Source organism: Camellia sinensis, chromosome 14, assembly GCF_055761805.1.
Source record: "Camellia sinensis isolate YWXY chromosome 14, ASM5576180v1, whole genome shotgun sequence".
NCBI classification, from domain to species: Eukaryota; Viridiplantae; Streptophyta; class Magnoliopsida; order Ericales; family Theaceae; genus Camellia; species Camellia sinensis.
Genome location: NC_138974.1, coordinates 26,588,845 through 26,602,106, shown reverse-complemented (window position 1 = coordinate 26,602,106; position 13,262 = coordinate 26,588,845). Strand labels below are relative to the sequence as shown.

The 13,262-nt window shown below is 33.4% G+C and overlaps 1 protein-coding gene across 4 annotated transcripts in view; it reads right to left on the bottom strand.

Moving 5' to 3' along the window:
- Window positions 1–12,901, bottom strand: part of LOC114263167 (vacuolar protein sorting-associated protein 52 A) — a 43,304-nt gene extending 30,403 nt beyond the window's left edge. For 2 of the 4 annotated variants that reach the window (XM_082906446.1, XM_082906447.1), the window contains exons 1-9: window positions 12,675–12,880; window positions 11,245–11,306; window positions 10,985–11,015; window positions 8,148–8,205; window positions 6,844–6,939; window positions 6,162–6,263; window positions 3,944–4,027; window positions 2,173–2,253; window positions 560–703 (exon numbers count right to left, since the gene is read on the bottom strand). In XM_082906446.1, coding sequence (XP_082762572.1) covers window positions 560–703; window positions 2,173–2,253; window positions 3,944–4,027; window positions 6,162–6,188 — 336 coding nt within the window. In that variant the 5' untranslated portion in view covers window positions 6,189–6,263; window positions 6,844–6,939; window positions 8,148–8,205; ... (1 more) ...; window positions 11,245–11,306; window positions 12,675–12,880. Of the gene's footprint in view, window positions 1–559; window positions 704–2,172; window positions 2,254–3,943; window positions 4,028–6,161; window positions 6,264–6,843; window positions 6,940–8,147; window positions 8,206–10,984; window positions 11,080–11,244; window positions 11,307–12,674 lie in introns of all 4 variants that reach the window. The other 2 variants (XM_082906445.1, XM_082906444.1) reach the window with 2 other exon arrangements.
- Between the last annotated feature and the right edge of the window lie 361 nt (window positions 12,902–13,262).

Here is a 13,262-nt window from a genome sequence, read left to right as displayed (position 1 = left end):
ATACTAAAACATAATCACCATACTAATTCTAACTACATCATTCGGATTGCATCCGCAAAACATCCAGGCTGCAGATCATCCTTAATGAATCTAGTCTCATCAAAAACAGGGAAATTAACTTTAGTTCATCTACCAAAAAATTAAAAAAAGAAAAAATTTATTAAAAAAGAAACATCAAGGCTGTAAGTTCAACATGATTGCACTGATCACTCAGATCTTTCTTGATAATAAAATATAAATGAGTTTGTATAGTAAAACAAATGTAGTTACTATTTACATGTATTATGCATATACATAAATATTTATTTGGGGTCATGTCTCTGTCTGTGTTGTTGTGACCTGATCTTTTTTTAAATTGTCATGTTGGCATGTCCGTATTGTGTCATATTTGTATCCAGTGTTCGTATCTGTGTTACTTAGGGAGAGGTATTAAAAGCACATCATCTAAAAAGAAATATAAGATTCATGATAATATGAAGGTCAAACATAAAGTTGCACACATATCTAAATAATTATAGTTATCAATGCACATGTTACTTTACTTCATATACTCAACAACCTTTGAGACTGCTTTCTGCCGAAGTCTTTCTAGTTCAGGCTGAACATCTCTTAGAGCTTTTGAAGTTTTAACCATGACATCCGCTTCAACAAACTTCAGCTTCTTACTCAGATTCTCAAGAGTTCTCATATATTCATCATTAACCTAAAGATGAATTCCAAAGCAGTTAGGTTAGTAGCTTTAATGAAAACATCAGAAACACAATAATTCCACCTTTAATGGCCAAATCATCAGCAACATGTACTGTACACTTCAGGAAAACTACAAGCATATCTAGCAAAGCTAAATCAAGAAACAATTCCACATAAATGGACAAGTGTGTGCCCCTCCCTCGAGTTGAGTTGGTTAGCAGCATAAGGGTGCCCTTTAGTGAAGTATTAGGACTAGGAGATGTGCACTCAGGGTGGCGAGGTTCACAGCTGAGCTGAGAGAGTGTTCTGAGTGCACTGAGTGAGAGACCTAAGAGTTGCCTCATGAAGAATGAATTGCCTTATAGAGGGATGGCTGCCTCACGGAGGATGGCTTCTTCATGGAGAATGGCAGCCTCATGTGGAAATACCATGGTGAGTCATGTAGGAGATCTAGATACATGTACTTAATGTCGACCAGCAGTAGGTAATGGTTTTTTATTTTCTTTTTGGGTAAGTTTCACTTTTCCCCCTGGATTTTTCATTTTGAATTTCACTTTGCTCCCCCACTTTTAAATGAAAAATGAACTGAAGTGGAATTGAGTGAAAGTAGAAGGGTGAAAGTGTATATTTTTCATAATTTTTTCCTTTAATGCCCTTAAAGCATGCTCACGCTCACGTGGCCATCACATGAGCTTTCTGTCCAGTTTTTTTAATGGTGAGTGATGAGAGGACTACAGTGAAATACGACTTGAAGTCTGAGGATTTGATTGTTGCAATTAGACAATGAGGGCCCAAAGTAAATTTTGAATGAAACTTGGAGGGTAAAAAGTGTAATTTACCCTCTCTTTTTTTTCTTTTTTAGATGGAGCGGACTAGGAAAATGTGTGTTGCTGTATCTTACATATTGTGTAATTCTTTTATTTATGATTAAAGCTTCAATAATCTGCCAACGAGAGGAACAGTATGAGAACTTTATTTGCTATATTGAATTATTTTCCATGTATATACACTTGATTTCAAAGATCTCCAAGGCATACTTGTGAAAGAGGCCGCATGATGATAGGCATCACAAAGGCATGGGATGACAATTATTTGAAGAATTGTTAAATTTTAGTATTATTAGGAATTTTGATTGAATAAGATTTTTTTATCTTTACCGGTAGTTTCTAATTCTACAGTTTCCTATTTATGAGTTACCTAATTAGATGGTGCTTATGCCTCTGAATATATGGCATCTTATGTAATTGTCTGTATACCTAGACTTTGATGATTAATTGTTGAATATTGAGAGTCATTTTGGAAGTGTAATTTCCATTTATTGTTCTTCTTCTTCATTATTCTTTCTTCTATTCTTCTTGTCTGAAAGCCCTAGTTGTGTTCTTGTGCCATTTCCGTCTTTCTGGCCCTACACCACCGCAACATTAACAATATAAATTCTTTTTCCGAAAGAAAGTGCATATGAATCAGTAAAATCATAAGTACCTCTCCATCTACAATTATGTCGATCATCCTTGGTGGGACAATAATATCTTCAACAAATTTTGCCAGTTTTGATTCTGCCACCTGTTAGACAACATAAACCAACTTCTAGAAATTATCATTCAAACAAAAAGTAAAGAATCGAGAAGATTGGAAAAAATTAGAAAATCAATATTTAAAAAATAATAAAAGAAAAAGACAATAATAGAATAGCTATGAAGCACGGACACGGACAAGGACACCGACACGGGACACGGCAATTTTCAAAAAATGAGGACACAGACACGGCAGGAGACATGGTGAAGTTTTTTATTTTTATTTTTACATATTTTTATGTGTTATGTAGATTCATATTACATTCATCCTAAATCAAAATTAACAGACACTAACATAATAACTTTTAATTCAATAAATATAACCACTACATTTAAACAAATTAATAGATCATCCATTCACAAAAAAAGTCATAATAAACGATAACAAGAACAAAGACGAGAAGGGAAAAACATTTAACATCCAACAATATTCTTCACAAAAACACTAAATAAGAGAGGCAAAAGAAGAAAAAAAATAAAAAAAAAAGGTAAGCCCTGCCATGTCCCGATATGGACACGCGTGTCCGCGCCGTATCCCTTACAAAAAAATCATTAAATTAAATATGTGTCCCCGGCGTGTCCCCGTGTCGGACACCACTGCGGCACCGATTTTGGAGTGTCCATGCTTCGTAGTAGAATAGTAAAATGAAGGTTGTTGAACTAACAGATATGGATATATACTGCTAGATGGAGTTCAAATGGTACTTGAGAAAGCCAAAGAAAAATAAGCCAAGTGAATTATCAGTACGAAGTGATCTCAGGCCAAACCATTATTTTACTAGACTTTTAATGACTAAAAAACATAGTTGGGCTCTAAGTGGTTTCATTTTGATTTGGGACAAAATTTTGGACCAAAAACCTACAAAATTGGACCTTTTTAGTCCAAACCACCTTGAACCAAAAGAGCACTAGAGAGTATCTGATTTAAAAAGAACAAAAACATAATAAGACATATTTGGACACATGTCTAAACATGCGTTGGGCATGCCCTACTAGGTTTCTATGTCCAAGAAGTGTAACTAATAGAACATAAGTTTCCCACTATTGCACCCTAATAACACATCAAGAACCTAAATTAGTGACATGATATCTCTGATTGCGGTCCAAGAGTACTCCAGAACACACAACAAAAAACATATTACATTAAAGATAAAATAGAAAACTTTAGTATTTTCCTTGAGCAAGTGAGTGTGGCCCCAGGTTGCTGAGCACAAGGCACCAACTGTATAATAACTACTCATACGTATGCTGCAGAACCTGAAGCCACGAAATATTGCCACTTCTTTCATGATGACACTTACAATTTAACCACAAAAGGAATGTAAGCATAAATAGGACAAGACCCACTAACCCTACATTGCACTAGAGAGAGAAACTATTGCCACTTCTTTAAGATAACAATATCCTTTACAAGGCACATTGACCTTCAAGGAACATAACAATATCCACTTCTTTACGTGCCTTTCGATAAGAGCTGTTTCTTCATGAATTCAGCATAATGCAAATCCAACTGAATGACATCAGTTCTTTGAATGAATGCATTACAAGATGATGAGCACATTCTATAATATATAAAAGCAAATAAATAAAGAGCCAATTAATGCGGCTTCTTAAACTATAATTTATTAATATAAACATGATTTCTGGAACAATATACAGAGCTTATAATAAAAGTGTACCTTGCGATTTTTCAACTTCAGTCCCATATCCATCGACTTCTCCTGAAGAACTTTTATGTCTGAACTTATAGAGCCAATCTCAGCCTAGCACATATTCTCTGGAATATTAGTAATTTTGATGACACAAGATTTAAGGTAACAAAGAGTAAGCAACAGAGAGAGAGTAAAAATGGAAACATTCTCATTCCCTGTGAATGAACCAAAAATAAAATAAAATGAATAATAAAAGCCAGCAGATTACCAAAAAAGAAAGGGGGAAACAAAGGTGTTCCAAATTTTCTGTCCAGTCATTAGTCATTTTTTCCTTAGAATAATTTAGATCCATAGAACCATTTAGTCCACATACTCTGTGGGCATGATATGCTTAAGCAAGTAAGGCTATCATGGGCCACATGTTAGAAATTAAAGATTTGCTAGGGGCAGTTCATCTGGTGAACCCCTGGAGCAAAGAAATTTAGTGTGGTTGAATTTTCTTTTTTCCCCTGGCTTCCTATTGTTAGTAAGGTATCAGCCATCAATAACACTGTTTTGAAATAAATGTATTGCCTTCTGTGTCTTTGAGTTGCCCTGCGACAATTGCAAATTATTAATACCTCAATAAATCATCTACTTAAGTAGACAAGGATGCTGACTTGCCCTTCCCAGCATGCATAAACAAGTACCACAGAATTGACAGCTTAGAACAAAAAAAAGAGCTTAATATTGATATATAACAGTGAGAGAAAGCAACAAATCTAAAGCAATAAAAGCAGGAAAAGAATGTTCCCCATCCATCAAGTAAACTGGAAATGGAACTAGCAGTCTAGGATATAATGCATAAAGGTTTAAATGCAGCAATATCACAAATAATTTGTAACTTTGAAAGGAGATAAGCTGTTTGTTGTACATGAGAAACACTATATATAATACAATATAAAGGGGATTTATTATGAAATCCTTTTTCAAGTACTTGTATTCCAATTAGTCCATAAAATATTCTTGTATTCAAATTAGTCCTATTATTTTAGACATTTAATCCACCAAATCCTAATTCTAATATTTAAGGTATTTTATGAACAATTTTACCCTTACAAATATTTTTTAAATGCTTAGCAATTTGGTGATGTGAAAATTCATATTTTACAGTGTGAATGTTCAAATTGACGTGTGAATGTTCACATTGACAGTGTGAACGTTCACATCAAGGAACATTCACACTGTTAATGTAAATATTATTGTTAGGGGTATTTTAGTAACTATGTCACGCATAAACATAAGAAAATAATTTTGACTAAGTGGAACATAAATAGGTGAAGAGGGATTTATGAATAAATGCCCCATAATATAAATATAACTAATTATTCATTAAAAAAAAAAAAACTTACTTTCCATCTTTAAAAGTACTGAGAAGGAAAAAATAAATTGGGCTGTATATCTACTATCTGTGGGTATATGTATGCACTACATTGTTATCTGTCTTTTTTTGTAATAATCGTAATAATAATAATAATAATAATAATAATAATAATAATAATAATAATAATAATAACTGATGGGTTTTCTTTTCAATCTTAATTGAATTTTTATTCATCAGTTGTTATCATATAGTGAAACTTCAGAAATATCACAGCTTATGATTTTTGGATGGTATCCTAAAGACAAAATAATCAAGCATAGGTCTCAAAAGAGGGACCGCCAGCAGTTTACACTGGTTTTCTGAAAATTGAGTTTTTTGTTTTCTATGTTTTTTTTTTATTTTTAGTAAATTTTTTTAATATTTTAAGAAATTTTTTTACTTTTTTGATGCACATAATCTAAATGCACTTAAAAAGTATAATATTTGTGAAAAAAATCTTTAAAAATTGACTAAACGCCAAAAATGCAAAAAAAAAAATACAAAAATTCAACACAATTTCGTATTCTTGTTATTTATTGATTTTTTAAAATATATTTTACAAATATTTTACTTTTTAGGTGCATCTAAGTTATGCGCATCTAAAAAGTAAAAAACAATTGCTTAAAATATTTAAAAATTCACTAAAAAAACAAAAAAAAAAACTCAATTTTCAGAAAATCAATCATAAACCAAACAAGGTAATTGTTTCTTTTTCCAGCAAGAACATTGAGAAATTCCTATTCAAATATATGAAGTCCAACAATTCAAATTGCATGTTTATTATCGTTAGGAATAGTAAAGAACCAGTCACTATGTAAATGACTATAAGATGAGTTAAGGTACCTGAAATCCACTTAGTAGAGTTTCCATTTGTGACAAGATGCTGTCACAATCATGAATCTGATCATGAAGCGAGAGCAGATTATCACTTTCTTTTATATAATCCTGATATGGAAACGGAAAGCACTAAGTATAAAGATATTCTACAGTAATGGAAAGAAGAAAGAGATACCAAGATACAATTAAAGAGCTTGCCCAACTGTCTCAAATGAAATTCAAATGAAATTGCACTTCATTTTTAGACTATGATACTGATGTAACAAATAGCAAAAAAATAACAATTTTTTTCTGCAAAACTGAGGCAATTTTTCTCAAACAGTAAAAAAAAATGGGAGTCCATGCGGTGTGACAAGAAGAGTTTGTTGAGGTTATAACATTGGCATGCTACATTAAAAATTTGCATAGTATCTGCCAAGTGGAAGGTGGTCAAGAAGCTTATTTTCTGATATAGTAACAGCAAATTTTGAAACAGATAGCCACTTGGCATCAGGATTAAAGAATTTGTTGTTAACAAAGCAACAAGAATTAATTTACAACAAGCACCATGGTAGTGTGATTGAGAAAAGAAAAGATTTAATTTACAGTTTTCCCATAGATGAAAGCTCAAGTTTACAAGAAAAAACAGCTAAATTTTTATACCAAAACCGTTGGTTCCCAAGATGAAATCTGTAATCTTATCACCAACCTGAATCGACTCCAATTCAACTTGCCATAAATTGTTTTCAACACCCTTCGTATATTCCCGCAATTTCGTACCTTTAGACAGTATGTTTGCAACAACCTGTAAGACAAATAATTGAAATAGAAATAAATTACTTCCTTTAATTATTAAGTAACCAACTTTCCCAAATGCTTAAGTTGTTAGGAAATGGTCCCAACTATGTATATCAAGCTATATAACACCCTCCCTTACGTGCAACCCCGTCTCACACATGGAGAGACAAACAAAAGGAGAAGCAAACTGAGAAGAAGAAACCAAATGGGGAAAGAATACGAAATGCCAACAACGAGACTTGAACCCAAGACCTCTCTAAACCTGAGCTCTAATACCGTGTTTTTTTTTTTCCAGAAGGTTCTCTAATACCGTGTTAGGTCACTAATTTTTCCAAAGGCCTAAGCTGTTAGAAAATGTGCCCAACAATGTATATCAAACTATCTAACATATATAAGGTCATGACCAGCAGAAGTTTATAGAAGCAAAGAAGCCATCCAGCAATCCTAATAATAAAGATCATATCAACTTTAGTGAAAATTGTGACTATATATAAGAAGGGAATTCAAAAAATGCCAAAACTGCCTACAAAACCCATTGAAGAATGTGAACGCTACATCTGATCAACTCAACAAAACATTATCCCAACTATTTAGGAATCAGGGCAGCTACATCAATCCTATTTTGTTATTTGGCACTGTCAAGGGCATTAATTTCAGTTAAATGCAGGCTACCACCTCCAAAACCAAAACAGGAGAGCAAACAACACTAGCATTCCGTTTTACTTTTAGTGACCACTTCCACCACCAGCAAAGGCTCCAGGCACTGGAAATGTCAACTTTCACAAAACATAGTTATTTTTGTTCCATCCATCCTTTGCTTGCTTGCTTTCTTTCTTTCTTTCTTTCTTTCTTCTCTTCCTTCCATTTATTACATTGAGGTATCATATTTTCCACCCATACAGATGTCATAAAGGGCTGAAATGGGCACCTCGGGGTAAGGGAAAAAGTTCAGGTAAGATAGCTTCTCACCAATAGTAACATGACCTAGATATAAGACTAGACTCTATTCTTTCTTTTTTTTAGCTGAATATGCAATCTTAAGTTTAGACCCAAAAACAACCTTTGTACTTTTTTTTAAGAGGAACAAAAATTAGGAGTACGAATGGAAAACTACAAAAGGAATGGGAATAGAGTTAAAAATAAGAACAAACTGAAAAAGTATCAACAAGATAAGCATGCAACAGCGACTGAAAAAGAAAATAATACTTCACTTACATCATCATTTTTACATTCTTCTAGCTCTTGCCCTAGTCCTTCAAGTGATATATCACCACTGTAACAACACAATCAAATATCAATTTAGGATGCCTAACATTAATAAAATTGGCCCACAAATGTTGGATTAAGTAGTAATTAAAAATGGAAGGACGATTATGTCAGGTTAAGAACACGAAGATGGATGCTGCATAACACAAGCAGCAATTGTTTCTTTTTTCTTTTTTTTGACTGTCAAGACATAAAATTGTATCAGATAATGTGCCAAGGGGGCACAACACTTATACAATCAAAGGAAAAGAGAAAAAGAAGAAAAAATATGAAAGAAAAACCCACCATTCCTACTACAAGCCACAAAAACCATCCACGCCCAATAACTGAAATTCTTCAATATCTTTCCAACATCACATAAGGTGCTTTATCAACTACTGACAGCGATTTCCATTTTTCTCCACTGCTTTAGCGATAGCAAAAATAGATGTGATTTCCAAATGCTTCTCCTTGAATTGCCTCCTGAATTCTTCCATGAATATGACAAAGCACTAATAGTTTTCTTAGATAAAATCACCCCCCCCAGATGGGAGTGCTCCATCTGACAACTGACCTTGTTCTTGTCCTCACATTGTCCACTATAGGCTCACTCTCCTTTTGTACATCATAAATAACTGAACATTGAAGCCTTTTCAATTCCCTTTCCACCTAGATGATAATTTCCCCCTACCCTTATTATTCTTATCCTTGCATTCCTCATGAAACCCTGTGAATTCATTTCTCTTCTCTCACACCTTCACACCTACACCAGCCAATTCTCTCACCTTCAAAACCAATTATACAAAACTGTACATTTACTTGCCAACCACCTTTATCATTAGTGAAAGTGAAAATTTCAACATTACCAGTACACCTAAACCACCTTCTTTAAAATTAAATGACCTCTAACATCACTATCAAATGAAATTTCAAATTGACTTGAACCCCTAGAGTCTTAAATCTTAATCCTCAACTAATACAGACCCCATTTCAGGCCCATGACTCTCCCCTAGGCACCCCTGGAGATTAGTAGGGCTTTGATCCATACACCCCAGTGCCAATCAAAAAATAAATAAAAATAAAAAATAAAATCATATAGAAAACTAAGAACACCAATGCCACACAAGGAAAAGCTTCTTTTAAAAAATAAATAAAATAATAAAAACTTTATAGTGCTTCCTCAATTAAAATATTTGGAAAAGAAAAAAATAACATGAAATTTCAAAAATAAACAACATTCTGTCACTGTTATGCATGAGAAGAGAGGGCTTCGATTGCTTTTTTTCTTCTTATTTTTATTTTTTTCAAAAACCACCATAAGGATACTGATTGATTGACTCTAACACTCTTATGTGCCAAATACAGTAAATTAGAGGCAGAAACAACAAAGAGGACACAATCCACAAAGGATGGGTCAAAAATAAACACCACATCTGCATCACCAATAATTTATTTAGAGAAATTGGTATATTGTCTACATTAGCTCCAAAATATGTGGCACATTATAGAGGATCCCCTTATAACTTTTGCCTTTCCTGAAAACATATACCTCTGGTAATCCATAATAAAAAAGGAAAAGGGCAGATCACTTTATATAAAACCTATAACTCATTTGCTCAAGAAGCATAGTGCCTTGAATCAGAAAATACTATCAAGCTAATTTGGCGTGATCAGAAAACGCTTCCAGAATCTTATTAGAATAAAAACTACTAGTAAAGTTATACAAGAGTCTTCAAAACGATTGAATGAAGCTCCCCAATCCATTCTTGTCACAAGCCCCAATAGAAAGCAAAAGGCAACAATTCTTATGACTCAACTCTCTTAAACTGACAAAACTACTTGTTTGTTTGACCAAAAACTGGTAGGGCAGGGAATTGGTTGTTCTCCAGTAAATAAGCAATGGTTGAAGACCTGTGGTTAAGCTCCAATATCCAAAAGCATATGTCTGCCAAATGAGGATCCCAGGAGAAGCATATTTCTTGGTAGCTAGTTTTATTTCCTAATAACTCTATTGAAAGATCATCTAAGAATTTCATGAATAGCCTGCTCTGGGGACACCCGAATTTGCTGAACATTGAAAGTCAAATTCCCATTTCCAGCCATTTAAAATGTTGACTTTCAGATCAATTAAGAACAGAGATCATATAGCAGTATCTACAATAATATATTTCCACAAATCCTACCTCATAAAATCAATCACAATATAGTATAATTTATCTAGTGTAATTGGTAATTTCAGCCCAGCCACCAATCCCTCCCTTCCTTCCAAAATAGAAGGAAAGAGAAAGAAAAACCAAAGGAAAAAAAAGGTGAAAACCTTGTCATATTACATAAGATGACATTAGATAAAGCAAAGCTAATTAGTCTTCAAGTAGTAGTTTACTATTTCTGATTCCAAACAATGGAATCAACATACATGATCCATGATCCTCTTTCCAAACTCAAGACAACGTAATCAAAATACATAATACTCTATCAGATTCCAGACTTTTACAAACTAATAAGGTACCGAATTGGTGAAGTTCTAGATTATTCTTCATTGTATCACAGCACCACATGGTTCAACCTTCAATTAATATACACTTTGGCTAACAACAAACAAACAAACAAATAACTACGATACATTACGTCCACAATCCACAGAGCATTTGTCCTCAGGATTTGAAGAACCTGCATACTTCCTCCCCATTGCATAATTTATATATGTATATATAAGCAAATACTTTTGGCGCAAGATGATTTATTTAGTGACCGAAGGACAAAAATCCTTAATTTTGTGCTTGCATTGCCATAGGGAAGAATCATACCTGTTTGTGTCCTCCTCAACAGTTAAATCCCCTGCAAAGTCTACCAAATCAAACACAGATTTCTGGGAATCATTTGTTCCACCAAATGACTGACCCTACACACATAATTAGGCATGTATGTATGTAAATAAAAAGCAAGAGAATAAAGAGTGAGCCTAAACAGGAGGCTGAGAAAAAAGGTGATATTTTGACATTTGTATTGTGCTACCAGTACTCATGTATGAATTCATATGATGCACTAGAAAGGTTAAACACTTTACCAGTTTAGTTGTTGCAACCTCCACCATCTTGTTCAACAAATCCAAATGTTCAATAGGTATACCTATAGACATAGAGAGACAAACAGGAGGACAGAGAGGAAAACATATCAGAATATGAGAGGAGTAAATTGTGTGCATTCTCTGTATGCATTCAACAAACAAGAAGCAACAATCATAAATCGAAGTGCAAAAGAAATTCATATTCCAATTACACTAAGCATTTGGTTGCGTAGAATTGGAATTGATTGAAAATCAGTTCTATACTTCAGTAGATTAACATATTGCAACTCCATCAATTATAATTAAAAAAAAAAACTTAAAAATTAAAATTAAAAAAAAAACCAATATTCATTTTCAGGTTTGGATTCATTTCAAAGGGTGTTAGGATTCCCCAACTATTGCTTTAAACTCATAAAATAATTGTTTTTAAGCAAATTTGTTATGATATATAAGATTCATCTACAGGCAGAGCAATGCATCTCTCTCTATATATATATGCGTGTGTGTGTGTGTGTGAAGGATAGATGCGCTATACACTTTTTCATGATTCAACCATTTCTAGGGCTCATATGCATAAAAATAAAATAAAAACTAGCATATCCATGGAAATGGATAAAGGGTAAAATTTTGGAGGCACAAATGTCATTAGGAGTAGCATCATTTCTAGCTATTTTCAGTTTGGTTAGGAATTAGAAGGCTGTTGTGGTGGATTATGCACAGAGTTATGGACCATACATTTTGGGACATTCATATGAGAAGGCACAAGCAAGTAGGTTGTGCACAGGTCAGCGTGGAGTGGAGTAAAGAAAAACTGTAAACCAAACCACGAATGACAGATTATTTTTTGTCAACCACAGCCAAAACGGCAGTTCACGAAAAACAGGCGGTTTGGTTGATATATTCAGATCAGATGCTTTTGAGTTGGCGGATTACACCATTGACATTAAACAGAAAATCAAATAGAAAAACACTATGAGCATTATTCAGCATATACAACCAGAAAATCAAACTCATACTACAGTTTTCACATAAAATAAAAAAGGACTAATGAAGATGGGGAAAATCTACTAATTCCCAATAAGTCCTACTTTACCTATAAAATTTTCATCCAGTCATTAACACATGAATGACTGAACCCTCTAAACACAGTGTTGACAGGACTTGATAGAAATTTTATAGGAAATGTAGGACATTTTTCCCCCCAAAATTAAATAATAATGAAAAAACTTCCATAATCTGTATCATCAGCATTCAGCAGCAAAACAATTATCATGAATGTCAATAAATTCTGAATTCAATACAACCAAATACAATTAATAGTATTATTAGCAAATGCAATCAGTATCCATATGAAGATTGGCAGGAGTGACCGTGTGGGGAGGCTGAGATATATATAAAGAGGGATGAGAATGAGATCACAGAGAGAGTACCGTGAGATCAGAGAAATCAGATTATGAATGAGATTTTATCGTCCAGGAGATCACTAGTCCCGGTGCTCACTACTCGCAGGCTCGCCGCTCGAGGAGATGCTCTTTGCTGCCGATGCCGCTGACCGGTGACGGCAAAGTGTTGCAGAGAAAGGAATAGAAATTTAAATTACTAGTAAAATGCCATTTTTCCCATAAATCCAACTACCACATGAAAAACAATTTTAAAATTAAATAATAATATAAAGTTTAGAGGGATCGGCCAATAAATTATATTTTGTAATCGTGTGGTCCATATGGTCCTAAGGCCCGTTTATTTTCATAGGTAGAATGGTTGGGATTACTAGTGAGGGGGGTTGATAATGAGGGGATTAGTAAAATTGTGTTTGTTTTCATAGTGAAGGGATTAGTAAAATTGTGTTTGTTTTGTTGGTGAGGGGATTGATAGTAAGGGGATTGTTAAATTATTTTTTATATAAAAAAATAAAACAAATAAAATTATGATTTTTACTTAACAAAAAATATAAAAATATTAAACATTAATGTTTAAAAAAAAATGCCCAAGAAGTAAAAAAATAAAAATAAAAATAA